The sequence below is a fragment of the Martes martes genome, assembly GCF_963455335.1.
Source record: "Martes martes genome assembly, chromosome: 7".
Classification (NCBI taxonomy): Eukaryota; Metazoa; Chordata; class Mammalia; order Carnivora; family Mustelidae; genus Martes; species Martes martes.
The window spans coordinates 26584464-26608859 of record NC_137894.1 but is presented as its reverse complement, the minus strand read 5'-3'; the positions used below and the strand labels follow the sequence as shown (position 1 = coordinate 26608859).

The following is a 24396-nucleotide window of genomic DNA, read 5'->3' as shown; positions in this document are numbered from 1 at the left end:
CGGCTCAGGTCATGATCTCAGGGTCCTGGGATCGAGCCCCGCATTGGGCTCTCTGCTCAGTGGGAAGCCTGCTTCCTCCTCTCTCCCTGCCTGCCTCTCTGTCTGCTTGTGATCTCTCTCTGTCAAATAAATAAATAAAGTCTTTAAAAAAAAAAAAAAAGAGGGGCACCTGGGTGGCTCAGTGGGTTAAAGCCCTGCCTTCAGCTCGGGTCATGATCCCAGGGTCCTGGGATCAAGCCCCGCATCGGGCTCCCTGCTCAGCATGGAGCCCGCTTCCCTTCCTCTCTCTCTCTGCCTACTTGTGATCTCTGTCTGTCAAATAAGTAAATAAAATCTTGAAAAAAAAAAAAAGAAGAAAAAAAAAAGGAGTCCAAATGTCCATCAACAGATGAATCGATAAAGAAGATGTGCTATATACAATGGAATATTACTCAGCCATAAGGAAGGATGAATACTTACCATTTACATTGACACAGATGGAATGAGAGGGTATTATGTGGAGTGAAATAAGTCAAACTGAGAAAGACAATTACCATATGGTTTCGCTCATATGTGTAATATAGGAAACGGCACAGAGGATCATAAGGGAAGGGAAGGAAAGCTAAATGGGAAGGGATGGGGTAATTGGGTGATGGGCATTAAGGAGGGCACATGATGTGATGAGCACTGGGTGTTATACACAACTGATAAATTATCGAACACTACATCTGAAACTAATCATGTACTATATGATGGCTCATTAAATTTATTTATTTATTTTTGGGGGGCTAATTGAATTTAAATAAAAAATAAAAAAAAGAATATGCCTGTAAACTCCACAGGGTTCAGGGGTGGGGGTTAAGGAATAGATGAGAAATAGGGACCTAAAGATAGAGATAAGAGTAGGGATAAGAAATAAGATTGGGAATATACAAAACTTTAAATATACTCATCCTTTTTGGGTGGTTGTTGCCAGTGCTTTTGGTGCCATATGTAAGAAATCATTGCTAAATCCAATGTCATAAAACTTGCTCTCCATGTATTCTTCTAAGAGTTTTATACTTGTAGGTCTTACATTTAAGTTTGATCCATTTTGAGTTAATTTTTATATATGGTGAAAGGTAAGCATCCACCTTCATTCTTTTGCATGTGAAAATCTGGCTTTCCAAGTACCATTTATTGAAAAGACTACTCTTTCACAATTGTATGGTCTTGGCACCCTTGAAAGAAATCAATTGACTACTATGGTGAGTGCTGTGAATTGTGTAAGACTGAGGATTCACAGACTGGTACCCCTGAAAAAAAATAATACATTATATGTTAATTAAAACAACAATGTCAACAAAACCAAAACAAACAAAAGAACCAAAAAAAATCAATTGATCAGATATATGAGTGTTGATTTCTGGGTTCTGGGTTTTATTCTGTTGATCTACATATCTATCCTCATGGAAGTACCACACTAGTTTGTTTACCATAGTTTTGTAGTAAGTTTTATTATTAGAAAATGTGAGTCCTCCAACTTTGTTCTTTTTCAGGACTGTTTTGGCTTGGACGTAGGTTTTCATAGATGTTCAATAGCAGGTTGAGGAGTTCCCTTCTCTTACTAGTTTGCACAGAGTTTTTACGAGATGTTGATTTTTTTTTTTTTTTAAACGAGATGTTGATTTTTGCCGAAAGCATTTTCTTCATCTATTGAGATGATATCATGGTGAATTACACTTAGCTTTGAATGTTAAACCAATCTTGAATTCTTGGGATAAACCCCAGTTATAATGTATTATGCTTTCTAATGTTGCTGGAATCCATTTGCAAAAACTTGGCTAAGAAATTTTATATATAATGTTCATGAAAGATATTGGTTCTAAGTTTTCTTGCAATGTCTTTTTCTGGTTTTGTTATCAGGGTAATGCTGTGGTTATATAATGGAAGTCTTTACTCCGCTTCAATTTTCTGGGAGAGTTTATATAGAATTGATGCTCGCTCTTTATTAAATATTGGGTAGAAGTAGAATCCACCATGGAAACTATCTGGGCCTGGAGATTTCTTTTTTTGGAAAGTTTTTAATTGTGAATTCAAATTTTAAAGTGGGTATAGTACTGTTCAGGTTATCTTTTTCATTTTGGTAGTGTACGACTTCTGTGGAATTAGTCCATTTCATATAAATAATCAAATTTGTATGTGTAGAATTTTCCTACTGTTCTCTTACTCTCCTTTGATGATTTTGTTTTTAAGTAATCTCTACACCCAGCGCAGGAATGATATTTACAACCCTGAGGTCAAGAATCACACCTCTTCTGACCTAGTCAGCCAGGTGCCCCTCCCTTACCCTCTTTTTTAATTCTGTGGGGGTCTTTAGTGATAACTTCTCTGGTATTCCTGATATTGGTAACCTGTATGTTTTCTTTCTCTCTCTCTCTCTTTTTGGCAGCCTTATTAGATATCTTTTGTCTTTTTTTTTTTTTTAAAGGATTTATTTATTTTAGAGAGAGAGAGCTGGGGGAGGCACAGAGAAAGGGGGAGAGGGAGATAATCCCAGGCTGACTCTCTGCTGAGCGGTGAGCCTGATGTGGAGGGTTCTATCTGTGGACCCTAAGATCTTGACCTGAGCCAAAATCAATAGTGGGATGTGTAACCACTGAGCCACCTAGGCGTCCTCTACCTTTTATCTTTTCAAAGTACCAGCGTTTAGTTTTAACGATTTTCTCTGTTGTTTTTCCATTTTCCTTTATTTCTTTTCCTGTCTCATTTCCTCCCTCTTCTTGCTTTGGATGTACTATTACTTTCGTTTTTCTAGTTTCTTGAAATGGAAGACTAGATCCTTGATTTTAGACCTTTCTTTTCAAAGAAAAGCAGTTAGTGTTATAAATTTCATGTTTATCACTGTTTTAATCGCATCCCATAAATCGTTATCTTTTTACTTTTGTTCTGTTCAAATAGTTCTACTTCCTTTGAGATTTCTTCTTTGACCTGTGGATTACCTAAAGTGTATTGCTTAATTTCCAAGTGTTTGGAGATAGTCCTGTTGATTTTTTATTTTTATTTTTGAGCGTGGAGCCCAAGGCGGGGCTTGAACTCAACACCCTGCGTTTAACACCTGAGCCAAGATCAAGAGCCGGAGGCTTAATCCACTGAGCCACCCAAACGCCCCGTTATCTTTTACTGATTTGTAGTTTAATTCCATGATGGTCAGAGTACATAAGTATGACTTCAATTGTTCGAAATTTCTTAAGATCTGTATTATGGTGGTATTATGGTGTATAACTGCAGTTAGGTGTAAGTGCAAAAAACCCTGATTTCCTTCTCCCAGTCCCCGGCTACCAGCCATTCCGGGAATTCAGCCTAGGGTTTTAGCGGCTTTCAGGGGGACAGACAGCAGGAGGCTCTAGCCCACTGGAGCCAGCCTCGAGTCTCTTCTGCCCCGTACGTGCGGCCGTGGCACCCCCTCGCCCTCCAGGCTGAAGCTCCTCAGTCACCTCACGTCCCAGCGCGCCCCCAGGTTCTTCCGAGCGCGGCGCGGAACCTGGGACGCCAGTGCCTGTGCACGGCGGAAATCCCGCCCCTCGGCGCCTGCGGTTGGCGACGACCGCAAGGGATGAACCCCAAGGAGGAAGACGAGCGGGATTGAAGGAAACAGGGGAGTAGGGAGGAAGGGCGAGAGGGCTCCTCTTTCCCATTGGCTGGCCCGCGGCAACAGCCTCTCTGTGATTGGCAGGCCTGCGGGGGCGGCCGTCCCGAGTTGGTCCGCCCCTCGGGTCGCGAGAGAGACCGGGATCAGCAGCGCCGGCGCAGCTAGTGGCGGCTTGGAGGCTCTGTCCGCGCGCCGCCGAGAGGAGGCGGCGGGGCCTCTGCGCTTCAGGTCCTCGTCCCCGGGGGCGGCAAGGGCGGCTAGCGGCTGGGGCGGTGCGGGTCGGAGCCCAGGGCACGGTCGAGCTGGGGCGCCGCGGGCGTTGGCGCGGCCGCCGGACCTGGGCCTGCGCGGACCGCCCGCGGCGCGCGTCTCGGGCTGTCTTTCCATTTCAAAGTGATGATTGTTTTGGGTTTTTCCGGCGACTTGTCTTTTGGTTAATTGGTTTCACGCACCACTTACTGGTATGGGATAAAGCGGCAGATGCGTGCTGCTGTCATTTGTCGTTGAAATGTGGGCTTCCTGTCTCGTCTGTGTGTTTACCTTTTGGATTTAAGGGAAGGGGATGACATTGTGATTTGGTCTCCGGTGACCGCCTGTTCTCAAGGTCTCGCCGACGTAGTACAGAAACGAGGCGAATCCCCCGTGCGGCTCTTACCTGTATGGGAAGTAGGCTTTTTCTTCATCCTCCTCCTTGTCTCTCTCCATCTTTCTCTTCCTTTCTCCTCCTCTCTCTCCCCTCCCCCACCTGTTCTCCTCTCCCATTTTTCTGTTCTTTTTGCCGCATTAAACCTTGCGGGAGGGTCTTTGTACAATTTTGAAAAGCTTTAGGTCTTCCAACATTTATGTTTTACTTGCAGGACTGACAACTGGGAGGGAACTGGAGGAAAGATGCCCTCTGATTCTTTCTGTTTGGCTGCCCAGACTCGACTTGACTCCAAATGGTTGAAAACAGATATACAGGTGGGGTTTTGGCATGCTTTTTTTCTTGGTGTGTTCCTGCCTCCATATTTAAATTTCTGGTTAAGGTTTTGTATAGGATAAGTAAGAGGATGCAGATCGTATCTTGCATATTAGAGAAGCAAGCTTATTTCCTATAATTTCAAATGCACCTTTATTGTATCAGTTTTTACAGATTGTGTGTGGCTACATTTTAATTGCAGTTATGTGTAAGTGCAAGAAATTTGAGATCTGGTTATGCAAACATTTTTCGTATTATTATTTTTAACAGATCTGTAGTATTCTTAACCATACCTTGTTGACTGTTTAGTGATAGTTTTGAGATGTTCAATTAATGAGGGGAGGAACATATAGTAATGTATTACGTCCTGCAGAAACTCATTTCATGGGACCCTGTGTTTGTCTTTCTGGTGAGACAAGAGTGCATTTGAGCTCTTTATTTTTGTGACTGGTCTTATTAAGAGGAGTGCTCAGGTTTTCACATAAAGAATGTGTGGAAACAAAATGTTGGCCTTAAACTCTCTGATGTTTTAATAATGTAATTGTAAGCTTGTCCAGAAATTATCAAGTAAGTAACAGCAGTAATGTTTCTGTAGACTTTTTATTTTTTTATTTTTTTTTACCCCAACTTAGTTTTCTTTGCAGATGGTTTGGAAAAACTGCTTTTGTAACTCTATATTAACAGCAAAAAGAAGTGTCTGAAATATTTCGTAGTATATATGACTTTTCTTTCTCTTTCTAAGGTTAACCATTTTAAGTATTTTTCAAGTAACCTACGTTTTTCAATACAGTCTGACATAGTGCATCACAGTTTATCAAGACTCATATATTCTGTAAGCACTTGATCATAGATACTTGTAGTGAAGTATTGTTACCTTTATTTATTTATTTATTTTTAAGTGTTGCATCCTAGTAGGTGTGAGAGCCAAGTGCTTAGAACTATGTTGTGGATTTTGGGATATTAATAATGGAATAATGTTAGATTGAATGTTAGATTTGGGATATTAATAATGGGGTAATTTTAGATTAAAGCACAAAGAATTGGGGCAAGAATTGGCATAGTAGTGACTGTTTGGTTTTTGTTTGCACGTTGCTTTTTATTTAGCAGTTACTGTTTGTTTTCCTTTGTCATTTTTTTTTTTTTTTAAAGCGTGGTCAGCGGGGAGGTGAGATGAGTAATTTCTTATTTCTGAAATCTTGAGATTCAGGCAAACTGATTTCAAGACTTCATTTTTTTATTAGTATTTTTGTGTTTTGTAGAACTTGTTGAGGTAAAGAACTTTATCCAATCAAGTTTTTCTTTCTAATCATAATTGAATAACTCCTTAATGAGTTTTAGCATCTTGATCTAAAACCAGTTTAATACTTAGTTGAGTGCCTATGATGAGTTAGGCAGATATAAGTAAAAAGAAACACCACTTATGCCTTAGAGTGCTTACTATTTTACTTTTGATTTATTTACTGTAATATACAGTGCTTAACTCTTCTTAGACATTCAAATATTAGTCAAAAGTCATCCAAGCTCATCTTAGGAATACATGAAGAAGACCTAGGTTTTTTTTTTCTTTTTTTTTTTAAAGATTTTATTTATTTATTTAACAGAGATCACAAGTAGGCAGAGAGGCAGGCAGAGAGAGAAGGGGAAGCAGGCTCCCTGCTGAGCAGAGAGCGCCATGTGGGACTCGATCCCAGGACCCTGAGATCATGACCTGAGCCGAAGGCAGCGGCTTAACCCACTGAGCCACCCAGGCGCCCCAAGACCTAGGTTTTGGAGTGTGCCCCCGTAGGAAAACGTGTTGTAGGTGTTGAAGCTATTTAATGTGAAAAAAGTGATCGCTGACCTTGTTTTTATATAGTTTTTCCAGCATTGCTTATTAAATGTGAGGAACAAATGACTTTAGACTTAGTTTCAGTATTTGGAATCCTTCTTGCAGGCACACATTGCAGATGCAAGCCTTATACTAACAGCTTTTACTCTTACCCTATTGGGGATATCTCTCCCAACTGAAGTGGGATGTGTCCCATTCCTTAGGTAGGGCTTTTGTATTGGGAACAGAATTGACACCTTAATTATATTTTGTGGGGTAGAAACATGTTTCTTAGCCACAGGATTTAGCAAACTATTTTCTATGGCTATTTTTGTTTGAAATGCCTATGAAGGTTTTAGTGACTTTAGAAAGGAAATATTTTTGGAGGCTGTGACAACTTTTAATATGTGTATATTTAAAGAATACAGACACTAATCCTAGGCTTTCTTGTTGATAGATGTTTAGACCTACGATGTATCAGGTCTACGATGTTGCAACAAGCTGCCTTAAATGGAGTGGCAGTTGTATGGCAGTCATATAAGTGGTTTTTACATATATAATGCTTTTTACTTTTTCAACACTCTTTTCTGATTGTTGTGTGGAGTACCTTGAATTGTTATTTCCTTTGCAACTCTCTTGAAGAGGCAATAAAATAGAGCTAAGAGATGATAGCTACATAATCACTACCATTACCATTCTTAAATTTAAAGTCCTGTCTGATGTGATTGCTTGCTTCTCAATGGACTGAAAAGTCAATTAAGCAAAGAACCTATAAAAAGTGGTATATGATACCTTAAAAGCTTTTTAATTCTTAAATCATATATGCACATTTGCTAGTTTTGATGTAAGGCTAAGGGTGTGTCTTTGAGCATGGATCCAAGAATGGTGTTTTCTTTTTCTTGCATAATCTGTACTCAGATGAATCTCCTGCAGTTTCTATTTTTGGATTCTTTGAAGTAGAGCATGATATTAGATATGTGTGATGAAATTTTTTTAACTTTTTATTTTGAAATAATTTATAGATTCAAATGAAGTTGTAAAGAAAGTAGAGAGGTCACTGTATACTCTTCACCCAGATTCTCCCAGTGGTTACATCTTATGTAACTATTAGTACAATATCAAAATCAGGAAATTGACATAGGTAGAGTGTGTGCAGAGTTCTGTGCCAATTGTGTAATCACATCACAAAGATTTCCTTCCTCTTGCCCCTCTATAGGTCTCACCATCCTTCCCCCACCCTCTGACCCCTGGCAATCACTAATCTGTTTTCCATCTCTTTAATTTTGCCATTTTGAGAATGTCATATAGTATGTGACCTTCTAAGATTGGTTTTGTTCACAGTGTAATGGCCTTGCAGTTCATCAGAGTTGTTGAGTATATTAATAATTAAATTCGAATCATTTATTTGTCTCTTTTTCTAATCAGTTTAGAATGAGTAAAGATAAAAGTTAAATTTTAAAATTAAAATTGTTAAATGTATATATTGTACTTTATGCTTAGGATATCAGTAGATTAAAGAACATAAACGTGATCATCTTGGTAAATTCTTTTCTCACGTTTTCCAGTTGACAGATGAGATGTAGAAATTAAAGAATTTTATAAATACAGGTAACTTAATATTCATAATGATGTCTTCTGATTACTTTCTTGTCTGTAGGATAGGTAGCATAGCTCACTTTTTTATTCATGATTTTGGTTATTTGTATTTTCTCTATATTTTGGATTAATCTTGTCAGGGATTTATACATTTTGTTAGTCTTTTTTAAAAAATTTACTTTTGCAGGGCACCTGGGTGGCTCAGTGGGTTAAGCCTCTGCCTTTGGCTCAGGTCATGATCTCAGTCCTGGGAATGAGCCCCGCATTGGGCTCTGCTGAGCAGGGAGTCTGCTTCCCTCTCTCTCTCTCTGCCTGCCTCTCTGCCTATTATGATCTCTCAAATAAATAAAAAAAATCTTTAAAAAAATTAAAAAAAAATTAACTTTTGGTTCTTAGAAAAGACTAATAATATTTATAAGGGAAAGATAATGAAGTTACCATCAGATCTAATCACAAGACTTTTGGAGAAGAAAATTCGGTAACATATTTATGACTCCCAAGAAAAGAAAATGTGAGGCAAGGATGTTATGTTCTAGCAAAACTGACTTTTTAGGTAAAAAGGACACAACTTTATCAGTGAATAAATACTGTTCCCATGAGCTCTTACTAGAGAAGGATCCTAGAGAAGGATCTTTAGATGACCAAATGACTGTAGATTAACATGAAGTCGGATGGTGGTCATTACACCTGCAGTTATGTTTGGAACCTAGAATAAATGAAATTTAAAAGGGAGATAACATATAATAGCTGTCTGCTTAGACATGGTACATTATAGTATAACTGTTTTGCAGTACCTAATCTATTAATCCTGTGCATTGAAGTTTTCACGTCAGTTGTATTTTTCATCTCTAGGTGTTCCATATGGGTCCTTTTCATATCTTCCATTTCAGTTGTTATCAGGTTCATAGTTTCCTATTTGTGAGCATCTGGATGTATCTATAACGAGCTTTTAATGTTCTTGTCTGCTAATTCCATCATCTCTATCACATCTGGATTTATTTCTTTTGATTGCTTCTGTCATTTGATTGAGTGCTTTGGTCATGGGGTGTGTTTGCATGCTAGGTAATTTTTTATTGAATGTTGGACATTGTATGTATTATGTTCTGTGCTGGATTTTGCTTTATTTCTTTAAAGAGCATTGGTTTTGTCTGGGATTCATGTAAGTTAGTTGGGATCAATTTAATTTTTTTGAAGCTTGATCCTCAGGTTTGTTCAGGCTGATCTAGCACAACCTGTAGTCATGCACTAATTTATCTGCCTTCTTAGTACTCTTCCAAGTGGTGTGATAGGGGTCTTTTTCATTCTGGTTGATGGAAACAAGTTTTTCTCAGACTAGGAATCATGGGGATTCTGCCATCTACTTACTAGTGCTTCTTTTCCCAGCCTTGGTAGTTTTCTTAACCCAGCCCAAATCAGTATTCAGCCCAAGACTGAAGGGGTCCCCTCTGCCCATCTCGGAGTTCACTCTTTCTCTGCAGATCCCCCTTCACCTGTTTCCTTGTCATTTTAACCTATTTATAGCTGATCTGTCTCCTCGGCTCTCGGCTCTATTTGGGTTCCCCTTTCCCGTGCTGGATCCTGGAAGCTGCTTCTAGGCAGTAAGGTTGGGTAGTTGTAGGGCTTCATTCATTGCCCTTCTTAGGGATCATAGCTCTGGGCTGCAGTATATTTTGTTTGATTTTCTAGTTCATTATAGTGGAGAGGTAATTCATAAAGAAGTTAATCCCTCATAGGCAGAAGAAGCACAGGACTTCCTAGTCTGCTTTTCATCTCATTCAGTGTTCTTAATTATAGTTAATGTATTTTTTGGTTCTCGAATTTCCATGGTTTCGTTTAAATGAATTTTAATAATGTATAGTTACTTATAGTTACTATAAGGTATAGTTTAGTGAGATGCATCTATTTTAAATGTTTTGTTTCAAGTGTTTTGTATTTTTTTTTTAACTTACCATGTTTGAGTTTCCTTGACTGTGTCTCTCCTTCACTCTGGGTTGACACCTAGCATGCCCATCGGTGACCCTTCCACTTCAGTCTCGAATGTAATGTTACACACATGGTGTGGGTTATTGCATCCCAGCTGCCTACCATGGAGCCAATGACATAGGCTACAAGGTGCTGGGGAGTAGGAGTTAGCTCCCCATGGACTGAACATTCACCTCTTGGCAAGGACTGATAAGGGCACAGGTATTTTAATTCCTTTTTTTTTCTTCCCCCCTTGGACTATTCCATGATTTCTTCTTACAAAACTTGTAAAAGAGTCCCACGTGCTTAGTGAATGTGCCTTGTAGACAACCTTCTGTATCTTCTGTTCACTGTGGTGTAGGGGCCAGTGCAGTAAAACAGGAGTCAGCAAACTTTCTGTAAAGAGCTAGATAGCAAATATTTCTGTGAGTCCTCTGTTCTTTGTAACAATTACTTAACTCTGCTGTTGTCATGCCACAGACAATACATAAACAACTGTGTCTGAATTCTAGTAAAGCTTTATAAATACTGAACTTTGAATGTCATCATTTTCATGTGTCACAAAATAGTTTCCTTGATTATTTTTCAACCATTGAAAAATTCAACAACTATTCTTAGCTCAGGGGCCATATGAAATCAGATGGTGGGCCAGATTTGGCCTGTAGTCTAGGCCTTAGTTTGCTTACCCATGTGGTAACATGTTGTGTCTTGTGCTTTGTGTGTTCTCTTGTCTCCCCGTCCCTGCCTCCAACTGCTCTGGGTTGGTGTCTGCCAAGTAAATCCATTGCTCAGGCTCTCCTTTTGAGGACAAGTCCGTTTCTGTATTTCTGTTTTCTGCATCTACTCTTGATCTGTTTCTGTTGTCTTCTATATATTTTTTCCATTTTTCTGTCACATCATCTTGCTTTACCCATTATTAATTTTTGTTTGAGTTTCAGATACTATATATGACAAATTATTGTGATCATTTGAGGCCCTGGGTGACAGTTTCCTCCTCTGGAGGAGATCTACCAATCAAACAGCACTAACAGTCCCCAGGTCACTGCAGTGCAGTTGGGGGCTGAGATGATTAAAAACTGTGCTCCTTCCCTAGGAAGGCCATCTGCTTCTACCTCAGCCCTACCTACTTCTGGTATGTGGCCCTTTGAAGTTTCATTCAAAGCGTGGTGTGTTTAACAGGCCTTTCCCCCATGAGGACCCTGTCTGAAGCTTGTCCCTCAGCAGCTCTGCTCAGTTCTTGGTCTTAGCTATGCTCACAGAATTGGCAGGTGCCTCTCAGGAAAGCAGCCTTAGGTTCTTTGCACTGTACTGCTCTCTTGGGTCTCGGGCTTTCTATTCCTAACTGCCCTGTGCCTTAAAACAGAGGTAGTTTATGTTTCTGTCTGACCTCCCCAGTTGCTTAAGAAACCTGTTCTCAAAATTTTTTTGGAGTTGTTATGTTGTCCTGTGTTTAACAGGTACTTGTTATTTTTCTGCTAGGCTGGGGAAAAAAGCCAGATATCTTTACTTCAGTATTTATAAGTATTTGAACAGATTACATATCAGGCATCTTTTAAAGATAAGTAAAATATGTGGAACATAAGGAATAACATGGAGGACATTAGGAGAAGAAAAGGAAAAGTGAATTGGGGGAAATTGGAGGGGGAGATGAGCCATTAGAGACTGTGGACTCTGAGAAGCAAACTGAGGGTTTTAGAGGGGAGGATAGTGGGGGGATGTGTGAGCCTGGTGGTGGGTATTAAGGAGGGCATGTATTGCATGGAGCACTGAGTGTGGTACATAAACAATGAATCTTGGAACACTGAAAAAATAAAATAAAGTGAAATAAACATTTTCTAACCTGTAAGTTAATCAAAATGTCATTTAAGCATTTGGTATATTCTGTTTTGGATTCTGTTACATAATTATACAGTTCTGAAGTAATCATTTTGTCTATTTTTAAAAAAATATTTTATTTTTGGGTGGTTGGGTGGCTCAGTGGGTTAAAGCCTCTGCCTTCGGCTCGTGTCATGGTCCCAGGGTCCCGGGAACGAGCCCTACATCGGGCTCTCCGCTCAGCGGGGAGCCTGCTTCCTCCTCTCTCTCTTCCGGCCTCTCTGCCTACTTGTGATCTCTCTCCGTCAAATAATAAATTAAAAAAAATATTTTATTTTTAAGTAATTTCTATACCCAACATGGGGCTTGAACTTAAAACCCCAAGACCAAGAATTGCACACTCTACTGACTGAGCCAGGCAGGCACCCTTTGAAGTAGTCATTTTAATAGACTAACCCTTGCCCAGTCCTGTTTAGTGTTTAAGTGTCAGTAGCACCGGTAGTAGTAGTGGGGGATTCATTGGCTCACCCAGGCCTCTTTCATGCATGTGTGGGTGCATGTTGTGGTGTTGGTGAGAGAAGAACAAGCTTGGGCATTAGGCCTTTTTCCAAATCCTACTTCTCATAGCCTCAGTGTTGTGTGATCCTGGTCAAATAATTGAGCCTCTGAGTTTGAGTTTACTGTCCCTTAGAACTGGGCCTGTTAATACTCCTCTTATTGTCTGCTTTTCAGGGTGAAAATGACTTTACCTGTTATGTCATTTTAGAGGTATAAAGTAAGACTGTGAGAAGAAATTGGAAAAAGAACCTAAGACCAAGTAAACTAATTAGAAGCATCTGGATTCTGTCCAAAAACAGCTAAAACTTAAAACCTGTATCATTACCCATTGGGTATTTTTAAATGTAAGTTAGCTATTAAAGAAGACAAGTTAGGGGTGCCTGGGTGGCTCAGTCTTTAAGCATCTGCCTTCTGCTCAGGTCTTGATCCCAGGGTCCTGGGATTGAGCCCCACAACAAGCTTCCTGCTCTGCTGGAAGCCTGCTTCTTCCTCTCCCACTCCCACTCCCCCACTTCTCCCTCTCCCACTCCCCTCTCTTGCTGTGTCTGTCTCTCTGTCAAATAAATAAAATCTTTAAAAAAAAGAGGACAAGTTAATAATTGTTGTACAGATACTCTTAAATTCACAGATTGCTAATTTTTATTTCCTGTACAGGCTGTTCTTACAGTGCTGTGATTATTTTTGACTTCCTGGCTTTCTCTTTGGGATTCTGTGCTTTCCTCCCATTGCTCTGGAATGCTTTCCCCTAAGCTTCATCTTTGCCTTCCACACCCTAGCTCTCTCATGCCCTCCTCCAGGGAACCTTGCTTTATTGCCTTAGTAATGTTCCTCTTTACTCAAGTCCTTAAGATGCCCAGACCATTGTGCTTTAAATGGTGTTTATTCAGGTCCCTGGCTCCTTTACATCTTTGTGTCCTCAGTTCCAGGAGGCTTCTACGGTATGTGTCCCTCCAGATACCCAGGCTCGACCTTCCACACAGCTTCTGCCCTACTTTTCTTCCTCTTGACATGATAGTAACAATTCTTGTTTCCACATAAACTGGGTTTCTTCCTTGGCTTATTCTTTAATTCTTGTTTGTTTCTCTTTTTTATAGCTCTAAACACCAATGTTATTCATCCTGGACTGTATCCAGAAACACTGATAGAGTCACCTCATGGGTAATCCCAGTGTGCAATCAGGGTTGAGGATGTTGGTTACTCTCTCTCTTTGGACATTGGCATTTCCTCCAGGTCATGGTCTATATCCCATTTGCTGATGACTCCAGATTTGAATCTCTAATTCCTAGTTAGTGTCTTTAATTCCTAATTAGTGTCCTAATTCCTGACACTCTGTTAAGAACTGGATTTGTATTTGCAGTGTGTGTGTGTGTGTGTGTGTGTGTGTGTGTGTACACATACATATATACATATGTGGCTGTGCTTATGAGTGTATGGAGGTGTGAGTGGGGAGAGGTTGTCCATGCTCATGTTCATAGTGCAAATCTGAATCGTTAACACTGAGCTGGTTCTTTTTCATCTGATTGTGTTCCCTATCTCTTTTGTTTTCACATCTGATCTGTCTCATTTGATCTGAAATGTCTTAGGTACTTTCCTTATCTTGGCGTAGGCTGTCACCCTTTTTTGGGGAGACTCTTGGCAGAGGCCTCCTAAATTCTTTTCTGTTTCTAGTTTCTTCCTCTGCCTCTATCTGTTGCACTGATACTGAATTATGCTTTAAGTTATGCTCATTTATTCCCTGGACCATCTAAAGATGGCATGTAACTGCCAGGGTACAGCACACATGGGGCTGTTTATTATGGTTCCTATTTGCCTCCCATCCTTATGTGGTTGTGTGGGAGCTGGACTGAACCCTAGCAGTATTAGCCCTCCTCTTACCTGAATGAGCAGATGAGCCAAGCTTTTCCATTCCCTCACTAAAACATAAGGGGTGATGAATGTTTGTACCTCACTCTTTACTTTTTCCCTGCCAGTTGATGCTTTTATCAAGAGTCCTATGTTTTAGTTCTATGTATGTTTATGGCAATTATCTTGTTAGTGAGGTGAACAAATAAAATATGTGTGCTGAAAGAAAGCTGTTGCTTTTATGAAAACTAAGTTGGATGCTGAATTGGTTTTCTGTTGCTGTGTTAAAAGTTACTGGCCATAAATTTAGCAGCTTAAAACAACTCATGTTTATTCTCTTTTCCAGTTTCTGTGGGTCAGGAGTCTGGCCAAGGCTTAGCAGGGTCCTCTGCTTTGGGTCTAACAGGCTGCATGTAGTCAGGGTGTCAGCCATGCTGTGCTCTTATCTGGGGTCTCATTGGGTGCTCCTTGGCAGAATTTAGTCCCTTCAGTTTGGGAACTGAAGTCATGGGCTCCTAGATGCTGCCCCTCTGCATAGGTAGCCTATGGCTGCTCGCCTCTTTGTGACTGTAGAGAATGTCTCTTCTGGATGGCCCCATATTTTAAGAGCTTTCACCTGATTAAGTAAGGCCCCAGGATAATCTTCTTTTTGATAACTAGAAATCAGCAGTTGTGGGATGCTGATTATATATGAGAAATTCCTTTACCTTTGCCATAGATGGAAACAAAACTTGGTCACAGGTGTGATGTCCCGTTTTATTCTCCATGAGTCTTACCCACACTCAGAGGGCATTACAGAGAGTATGTGTGAACCAGGGGATGAGGCTCTTAAGGGCTGTCTTAGAGTTTTGCTTACTGCACGTGCTTTGGATAGAAGTGAGATGCTAAAAAAGTTACTTGAACAGGTTAGGTAAAAGAGAACTATAACGGATTGGGGAAAATGTCTTAAAAGTCTAGAGGAATTCTATATTGAGATTATTGACAGAGTACCCTTTAATTCTTGCTACATTTGAAGAACTGAAGGGGTGTCTGGGTGGCTCAGTAGGTTAAGTATCTGCCTCTGGCTCAGGTCATGATTTTGGGGTCCTGGGATTAAGTCCAGGGTTGGGCTTCCTACTCAGCAGGGAGTCTGCTTCTCCCTCTCCCCTGCTCGTGCTGGCATGCTCTCTTTCTCTCTCTCAAACAAATAAAATCTTAAAAAAAAAAAAAGTAAAGAAATGGAGACTGGAAATAGTGGATGCTTCATAAGGGTGGTGCATGCTGGAATGATGACAAGGAATGAGTTAGTGGACTTGCAAATAAAGGAAAGGTGCTGGCCTTTCGTTAAAAGATGGCCAAACAGATGTGCCTATTTTAGTGAAAAGTGTTTTGTGTTTCTGATAAGAGGGCTTCTGTTGTACCTACACTTTTCAGAATAGATGCCTCACCTGGGTGTCTACCGTGCCCCTGGCCTCGTTGGCTGCTTGTTGTGGGGAGCCTTTTCTGACTCCTAATACTGACAAGTGAGAGTACTTCTGTTTTATGTTTTTTTCTTTGAATATCACTGTGGATTCATGTTTTTATTTACTTTTGCAGTCCACTGCAGTTATGTATTTTGATGCTCAAAATTGTTTTAATTTTGGCCAGTAGAGTCCCCATAAGGCCTTACACAGCTTTTTTGGGGGTGGGGGTGCAAACACAAAATATTCTACGCTCATCTTGTTTGCCCTGACCATGACATCAGCCTTTTTTCTCCAAGAGCCCAGGTTTTGTTTACTGGAAAGTGAGACTTAAAATCTGATGTCTGGGTTCTAGGTGTACTTATTGCTCTCAGAGTGTCTGTCATTCATTCTGGGTCCTTCCCAAGCAGATATGTTCAAATGTAAATTTGTAATGATATTTCCAGTCTAATTTGTTCTTAAAAATGTCCTTGATTTTTTATCTCTTTTACACTTAAAACCTATGTTTCTAATAGGTCTAACATAACTGTTATAAACATGTTTTATTTTGTTAACATTGCTGTATCACACAATATGTATGAGATCTAAGATTTTAATATCAATACTATGATTATCAGTAAGACCAGTGAATAATGTTGAAGATATTTTTCCCTTAGAGTATATTTGACTGAAGATGTATAATTGAAAAGATCCCTGAAATACTTTTCTCTGTGATAAACATGGGTTAATTTGCTTGTTTCCAGTTGTAGATTTTTCCTTTTTATGATTTAATTTGAATTTTTGAAGATGAAAATTATTTATATGTTTTAGAAGTAAAAATATATAAAGTTTACTCGAAATCTTGCTTTCATTAATCTCTGGTGCCCATGTTCTTCTGTCACAGGTGTCTCTCTATAGGTAATCATTATTATTTGTTTCTGGTTTATCTTTCTAGGGCACATGTGCGTGTCTTTTTTCTTGTATCTTATGCAAAGCTAGCATTGTTTATATACTATTATGCACTGGGCCTTTTTCACTTAATTATATTTTTTGGGATGATTTTTATTAAATGTTGATGATTGAATAAATGAGAGGAAATGAGTTGTTTTTCTTAATATATCATTCTTTAAGAATTGCACTCTATGATTGTTCTGTAAGTTTATGTTATTTATCATTACCAGCTTGCATTCACAAGAGATGGGCTCTGTGGCTTGTGGAATGAAATGGTTAAAGATGGAGAAATTGTATATACGGGAACAGAATTAAACCAGAATGGAGAGCTTCCTCCTAGAAAAGGTAAGGACCTTTTACTAGTAGTTTTCATTTTGTAAAGACCTTTATAAGTTATATTTTATAGAAATTTTGGAATGTGCAATAGGAATAGGAGTGCCTAAGCATAATTCTGAGATTTTGTTTTCACTTTGGAGATTGTTGTCTACATTGTAGTTAACGTTATGAACTACTTGGATTTCATTGCTCTTTGTGAATGAGGGTCTTCCTGTTGCAAAGCTACCTTGGTGTGGTGTCCTTCCCAGTTAATGTTTTTTCTTTTAAGTTTTATAATATATCTTGTCTTGACTAATTATAAATAGTGATTATTTTAAGATTCGGTGGAAATAGTTATTCCTGAAATTTTTCCTGTCTCACTCTCCTGTGGCAACATAGAAAACACTTTTTTGAAGCCTTTGGCCTGTGGACTGCACTTCGCCCCTTATTTTATTTAATCTTGTATTTTTCACAGGGAAATACCAGTAAATACTCTTGTGTAGGCTTGTTGTTATGAAAAATCAGCAAGACTTTCAATGACAATTCATTTGCTCTTGATTTTGGCCATGAGACGGAAACTGTTGAGCTTTTAAAAAGAAATGGATGCTTGTACCCACCCCGGACCTGCCTCGCAAAAAACAGCCTGGATTATAGTCTTAGACTTTTTCAAGTGACTGTTTCTTATTAACACCTCATTTAGGGTTTTTATATTTATTATTTTGAGGGAAGGTACAGGAGGGAATATAGTATATAAAAAAAGGAAAGCTAAAGAGGCTACTAAAAGATACGCTAAGCTTTTTTTTAAATTTTTGTCTAGGTCTGGCCTTGTATGAAGAATTAAGCATGGACTTTTTTATTTATTATAAACCTTTTCAGTCTATGCAGATAGTAGAAATGATATTACTCAGTACTTTGCTTAGCTGTTACATGTTTTCTTGTTTCTTGAAAGTATTTTCTCATTAGTTCCTTTAATCCTCAACTCTACCAAGAAACAGAAGCCACAGTTTGCACAAATAACGGGAGCAGAGCTGGAAACTGAAGCCAGGCCTCTTGAGAAAATGTCACTGCTATTTCTGTTATACTATAAATGTAATTTATTGACATTAGGATCAACATTTTATAGTTCCATGGAGCTTATGACTTCATATTGTATATAAATACGGTAATTATTTGGAGGTTTTTGTATGTGTGTGGCATCTAGTCAGTACTCTTTATGTGTTTTAATTTTAAGAGCTCAAAGATAAGTTTTTTCTTTTTGGAACAGGAATGTTTCCATTATATTCTGTGGTGATTGGCAGCTTTTCTGCTGGTTTTATAGCTTTCTTTGGAGGTTGTAAAAAGCATTAAATGTGGACTTTCTCCCACAATAAGTCATGATTATGGGCAAAAAAAGGCATCCATATACCAGGATGCGTAACGGAAGACAAAGACCCTGTGATGTCACCTATGCAGGGTGGGAGCATCTTAGGCGTGGAGTGTTGGTTGAATGAAGTTTGAGCAACAGTTACAGAGACCTGGTTTGTGCTTGACGGATAGTGGTGTTTGGGGTCATAGAAGAGAAGTGGGCACTGGCCTCCCAAGTGGAGGACTGTGGAAAGCAGAACAGGCAGTGGGTGCATAGGGGTGACAGAAAAGAGAGCAGGGAGCAAGAAACGGCAGAAGTGGGTTGTGCCATACTGGAGTGAAATGTATTCTTTCACGTTCCCTGTTGCATCTAAATCCTGGGAAGTATGTCTGTTCGTGCAGTGGACACATTCCCCAAGTTGCATATTTACACCCTGAAGTTTGAAAGCCACTGCACGGAGGGTCACAAGTATTAGGAAAATTAATCAAGACTCTCTCCTGCAGTGGGAACTCAAAGAATTAAATCTTGAATCCCTAGCCCAAGGCTTCTCAGCTTTTTGTTGTTCATTAGAATCACCTGAAGGGCTTGGTTAGCTACCCATGGCTGGCGCCACCTCGAGTCTCTGATTCCTTAGAGTTGTGATGGGGCCTGGGAGTTTGCATTTCTAGCACATTTCCAAGTCCCCGTGATGAGGCCTGCTTTTCAAAGGCTGTGTCATGCTGTACAGGCACAGTCTATTGCATTAGGAGTTAGAGATATACAGGAAAGGAAAAAAGTCTTCTCATGAGCGGCTTCGGAAATAAGACTATTAAAAAAACCCAACGATATTCTGAAGCAAATTAGATTTCCCTAATAATTTTATTCCATCCTCCATAATTAATTCTTATTTATTTATTTATTTTATTCTTATTTTTTAAATTTTATTTTTTTCAGTGTTCCAAGATTCATTGTTTATGCACCACCCCCCCCCTTTTTTTTCTAAGAATTTTGTTTTATTTATTTGACAGAGAGAGACAAAGTGAGAGAGGGAACACAAGCACAGGGAGTAGAAGAGGGAGAAGCAGGCTTCCTGCCGAGCAGGGAGCCCAATGCGGGGCTCGATCCCAGGACCCTGGGATCATGACCTGAGCTGAATGCAGACACTTAACAAGTGAGCCACCCAGGCGCCTCTCCATAATTAATTCTTGTTGCTTTGGATCTTGAGTCCTTGATGGAAGGCTTAAACCACCTCTGGGAGTCTGCCTGGTGTCTACTGGAAAGAATGATGTCAGCTTCTACGGGAGTCTGTTCCCTACAGGATTGGTAGTTCCACTGAGGCTCTGTGTTTGTTCTTGTTTGTTGAAGACCCATTTTTGGCCTTTAACTTTGGAAGGAAACAGGTAATATGTAAAGCTCTGGTTAATTAATTATACGTAGCACCAGTATCAGAATGGATAGGACTAAAATTCATGTCAGGGTGGGCTTCATGGCTGTGTGTGAGGATTTGGTTATTGTCTACCCCCGGGGGTTAGAACATAGCAAGGGCAGTGAGGCATGGTTGCATCTCTAGGGCCTCTCACTGTACTGGGAACTGTAGAGTGTTTGTTTACATAACATTATGCTTGTACGAAATAAATCTAGGCACCTTAATTTTCTTTTTTTGATTTGCTAGCTCTTCCCATATTACGGGCCTGGAACATAGGGAAACTTTAATGATAGTGGTGAGCTAATAGAGAAATAAGGAACATCCCAGCTCTACCTAATTTTATGTTCAGCCTTCCTCCTGCTTGTGAGCATTTCATCATGAATTCTGTGATGTGGGAACCCATGTTTGTTATTCTGGTGATCTGGAAAGTGCTAAAGACCATTTGGATATAAAAACACCTTGATGGAAAAAAAAAAAAAAACCACCTTGATGATTTTTTAGTTCAGAATTTAGAGTCTGATCCTGGGAAGATGGTATCAAACAGCTTCCAGGGTAGGCTGACCTGGGCTTGAGAGAAAATGGCTGTACTGTGACTTTTCCACGCTGGCATGGGAGAGTGGAAGAGAGGAAGCCCAGTCTGTTAGTCAGTAAAAGGCTCTCAACTTTGTTTATTGATCAGCTTTGTGAATTCTGACACATTTTTGCTAGTTTTATAAACCAAGGCAGATAAATTTCACTTTCCCTGGAATCTTATACGTTTTACTGTATCTGCTCACTTGGCCCTTACCATCTTCTTTCATATTCTGGTATAACTAGACATTTTTCTTTAAGACAAAAATGCTGTCTTTTTTCCTTGATAGAAACATTCATCATTTGCATATATATTTGTATTTCTCTGCCACATTTTTTCTGGTTTAATCTCAATCATCCATATTACTTTTATCCAAATTAAGTAACTTCTAATTCAGATAATGTTTTTTTCTGGTATCAGATACATGTTTTTCCACACCAGTCCTGTAATTCTCCTACACCAACTGGGTGTCAAGCAATTCAGTTCAATTTTAGAGTTAGCGCAGGCCCTATGAATTTAAGTCTCAGTCCTACAGGACTGCGTTCACTTTCGGTGCCAGCCGCAAATGGAATTCCCAGACTTCTCACACTTTTACCTGGCTGACTACAAATTCAGGGGTTCCATGACTCTTCAAAGGATCCATAATTCTCCAGAACCACTCAGAGAATGGAGGAAAACACTTTACTTATGTTTATTGGGTTATTATAAAGGATACAACTCATGAACAGGCAAATGGAAAAGATGCATAGAACAAGGAATAGGGGAAGTTAATAGTTTATTTATGATCCACTTATGTGTAGAATCTAGAAAAGGTAAACTCACTTGTATACTATCGGTGGGAATGTAAACTGGGGAAGGGGATTAGAGCTTCTGTGCTCTCTCTTGGTCCCTCTGCTCTCTCAGCACATCCGAGTGTCCCCAACCTGGAAAATCCCCAACCTTATAGTTTAAGAGTTTCTATAATTTAATCCCCAGCCTCCCTCGCCTCTTGGAGGTCAGGAGGTAAGGCTGACAGCTCTTACTCTCTAATCACTTCTCCTTTCGGTGACCAGCCCATACTGAGGCTGTCTAGTGGCTCTACCCCGAGTCAGCTCATTAGTATAAACTCTGGTGTGGTGGAAAGGGGCTTGTTAAGAATAACGAAAAACATGCCTATCCTCAGTAAATTCCAAGGGTTTTAGGAGCTCTGAGACCAAATATATATTTTTATTATACCACAGATTAAAAAAAGCAGGAAGTAGGTGTTAGAGCATTTTAGCAGAGCTCTGAAGTCCACATTATAAGACCCCCCCATCTTGCATGTTTAATGAGCAAAAAGAACATGCTTATTAAGAGTTGCAAAGTGGGGGGTGCTTTGGGTGACTCAGTCAAGTAGCTGACTCTTGATTTCAGCCTAGGTCATGATCTCAGGGTCCTGGGATTGAACCCTGCATGAGACTCAGCACTAGGCCGGGAGTCCGCTTGAGGATTCTGTCTCCCTCTGCCCCTGTTCCTGGGAATGTGCTCTCTCTGTCTCTCTAACTCTTTCACATATCTCAATAAATCTTAAAAAAAAAAAAAAAAAGAGTTGCAAAGTTGTTTTTGCGTCCTGCTATTGTAGTAACAATCTGAGAGAAAAATATATGTGCTTGTATTTATTAACCTGGTGGCTGATGAGCTAGAATTCTCTCTTAGCATTAGTTCAGGGGTTCACAGATTAGCTATAGATTTAATCAATTTAATATTAGGACAAGTGTCTTCGAGTTAATGAAAGACTTGAATATTGTTTTTAAGCTAATACACTACAGAACAGCATAATTTTTGCTGTTATAAAAAAGTTTCTCAGGGGTTGCCTGGGTGGCTCAGTTGTTAAGCATCTGCCTTTCGCTCAGGTCATGATCCTGGGGTCCTGGGATCAAGCCCCCATCAGGTTCCCTGCTCAGTGGGAAGCCTGCTTCTCCCTCTCCCACTCCCCTTGCTTGTATTCCTTCTCTTGCTGTTTCTCTGTCTGTCAAATAAATAAGTAAAATCTTTTTTAAAAAAGTTTGTCAGAATTTTATATTAATTCAATTAGTGTGAGCCTATAATCTTACATTTTCACCCTCTTACACATATGGAAGTCATGTCAGGTTACCTGATGAGTAAAACTCATGTAGGAGGTTTAGAAAAGTCCCTTGAGTAAACAAACCCAAGGTTTAGAAAACTTACATGCTCTATTGTATGCCATTGTGATAGCACATCAGGGAATGGAATTAGAGCTGTTTTTAATCAGTATTATCTAGTCAGTCTAATTTCTGCAGGGAAATCAGGATTATGTGAATCCTGGGAATTAATGTGAATTCTGGGAAATCTGGATTATGTGAATCTGAATTCTATGTGTAAAGGTGATTTAGCAGTTTCTAAGAGATTTTTTTCCCTAAGAGATTTTTTTCTTTTCCTTAGCTATATTGAAATATAATGATATATTAAAATTTTTATGTTTAAGTTGTACAGTGTGATGATTTGAATGCCCACATTATTGTGAAATGATTACCCTAGTAAAGTTGCTTAACACCTCGATCACATAATTACTATTTTTTGTGTGTGTGGTGAGGACATTCAAGCATTATTCTCTTGGCATTTCAAGTAAACAAAACTCTATTGTTAACCATTGTCACTATAAGATACATTAGATTCCTGGAACTGATTCCTATTGTAATTGCAAGTTTATATCCTTTGAGTAATATCTCCCCATTTCCCCCACTCCTGCAGCCCCTGGCTACCACCAATCTATTCCTTGTGAGTTTACCTTTTCTAGATTCTACATATAAGTGGATCATACAATGCTTGTCTTCCTCTGACTTACTTCACTTAGCATAATGTTCTAATCATCCATTGTTGTAAATGGCAGGATTTCCTTTTTTATGGCTGAGATAATATTCCATTCCACACCACATCTATCTTTAGCCATTCATCTGTTGACACACTCTTAGGTTGTTTCCATTTCTTGGCTATTGGGAATAATGCTGCAATGAAATAAGGGGGTACAGATACCTGTTTGAATTCGTTCATTTCCTTCAGATATACACCCAGGAGTGGTATTTCCAGATCATATGGTAGTTCTGTTTTTAGTTTGTTTGAGGAACTTCCATGCTGTTTTCCACAGTGACTGTACCAGTTTACCTTCCCACCAATAGTGCACAATGTTTTCATTTCTGAGATTTTTTTTTTTTTTTCTCCTCCTTAAAAGGCTGGCTACTGTTTAAGTATTAGAAGTTTCTTTGTTTTCTGGGCATTCTTGATTTCCATTTTATTACATTGTGTAAGCCTTTATTATTCCTTTAAAAAGAATCAGAATAGGAGTACCAGTAGATTTAATAGACTTCATGGTTAATAATTCCTTGCAGAGGTAAGAAAATATATACATACATAGTGAAGGGTACTTGCAGTGGTATTTGATATCAAGGGTCTGTTTGACTATATAGGGTTTTCCATTGAATGAGTCTGAAATATTTTTGTCTGATGTTTCACCATAGTCTCATCCACCTAAAACAAATCTGGTCAGCATATTAGTATCTGACCTTACAGTGGCTATGAGGTGGGGAGGTACACAGACCCTGGGGCCTGTGGTGGGGTGGTGCTGCTCTTATCAGTCCAGGGCTCTGGGTGAGATATATGCTCTGTGCACTATCTGGGTGGTAAGAAGTACATTTCAACAAGTTTTAAGATGCCTCAACAGTAAGATGTGCTGTTATTTATCACCAGGAGAGAATTCACTGCCTATGAATCTGACTCATCCCATTTGGCATGCTGACTTTTGGGAAAGGTGCATCTCGGGATTGGTGAAAGACAGACCTACTTCATGGGGTTGAAGTTGATTATTGAATTGATTTATGGTGTGCATAGAACAGTACTTGGCTCCCAGTCTGTGCTGCTTAATAGTTTGTGATTCTCATAGTGGTGTATAAGTGCAGGCAGAAGTGTCAGTGTCCTGTCTGTTCATTAGTTCTTTTGTCTCTGTGAATCCCCTGTGCTGAGTACCTAGGGTGAATGATGTCCATGTTCCCATGTTAAATAAGTCAGCTGGTGAAGGGACATGTCAGCCTGAGAGACTGAAACTCCTGTTTTTGTTTAGAGGAGGTGCAGCAAGAATGAATTCAAATCTTTTATATTACATATTTATTTCTAAGTTTAGTGTTAGACCTTTTAAACATTTTTATCTTATTAAAAGTATTTACATTTGGGGTGCCTGGGTGGCTCAGTGGGTTAAAGCCTCTGCCTTCAG

The 24396-nt window shown here is 39.4% G+C and overlaps 1 protein-coding gene across 1 annotated transcript in view; it reads left to right on the top strand.

Moving 5' to 3' along the window:
• Positions 1-3563: 3563 nt before the first annotated feature.
• The window catches only part of HERC2 (HECT and RLD domain containing E3 ubiquitin protein ligase 2), a 248076-nt gene continuing 227243 nt past the window's right edge, over positions 3564-24396 (top strand). Inside the window, exons 1-3 of the mRNA XM_080809534.1 lie at positions 3564-3838; positions 4468-4570; positions 16748-16862. Of these exons, the coding sequence (XP_080665660.1) occupies positions 4499-4570; positions 16748-16862 (187 nt within the window). The 5' untranslated portion in view covers positions 3564-3838; positions 4468-4498. The remainder of the gene's footprint in view (positions 3839-4467; positions 4571-16747; positions 16863-24396) is intronic.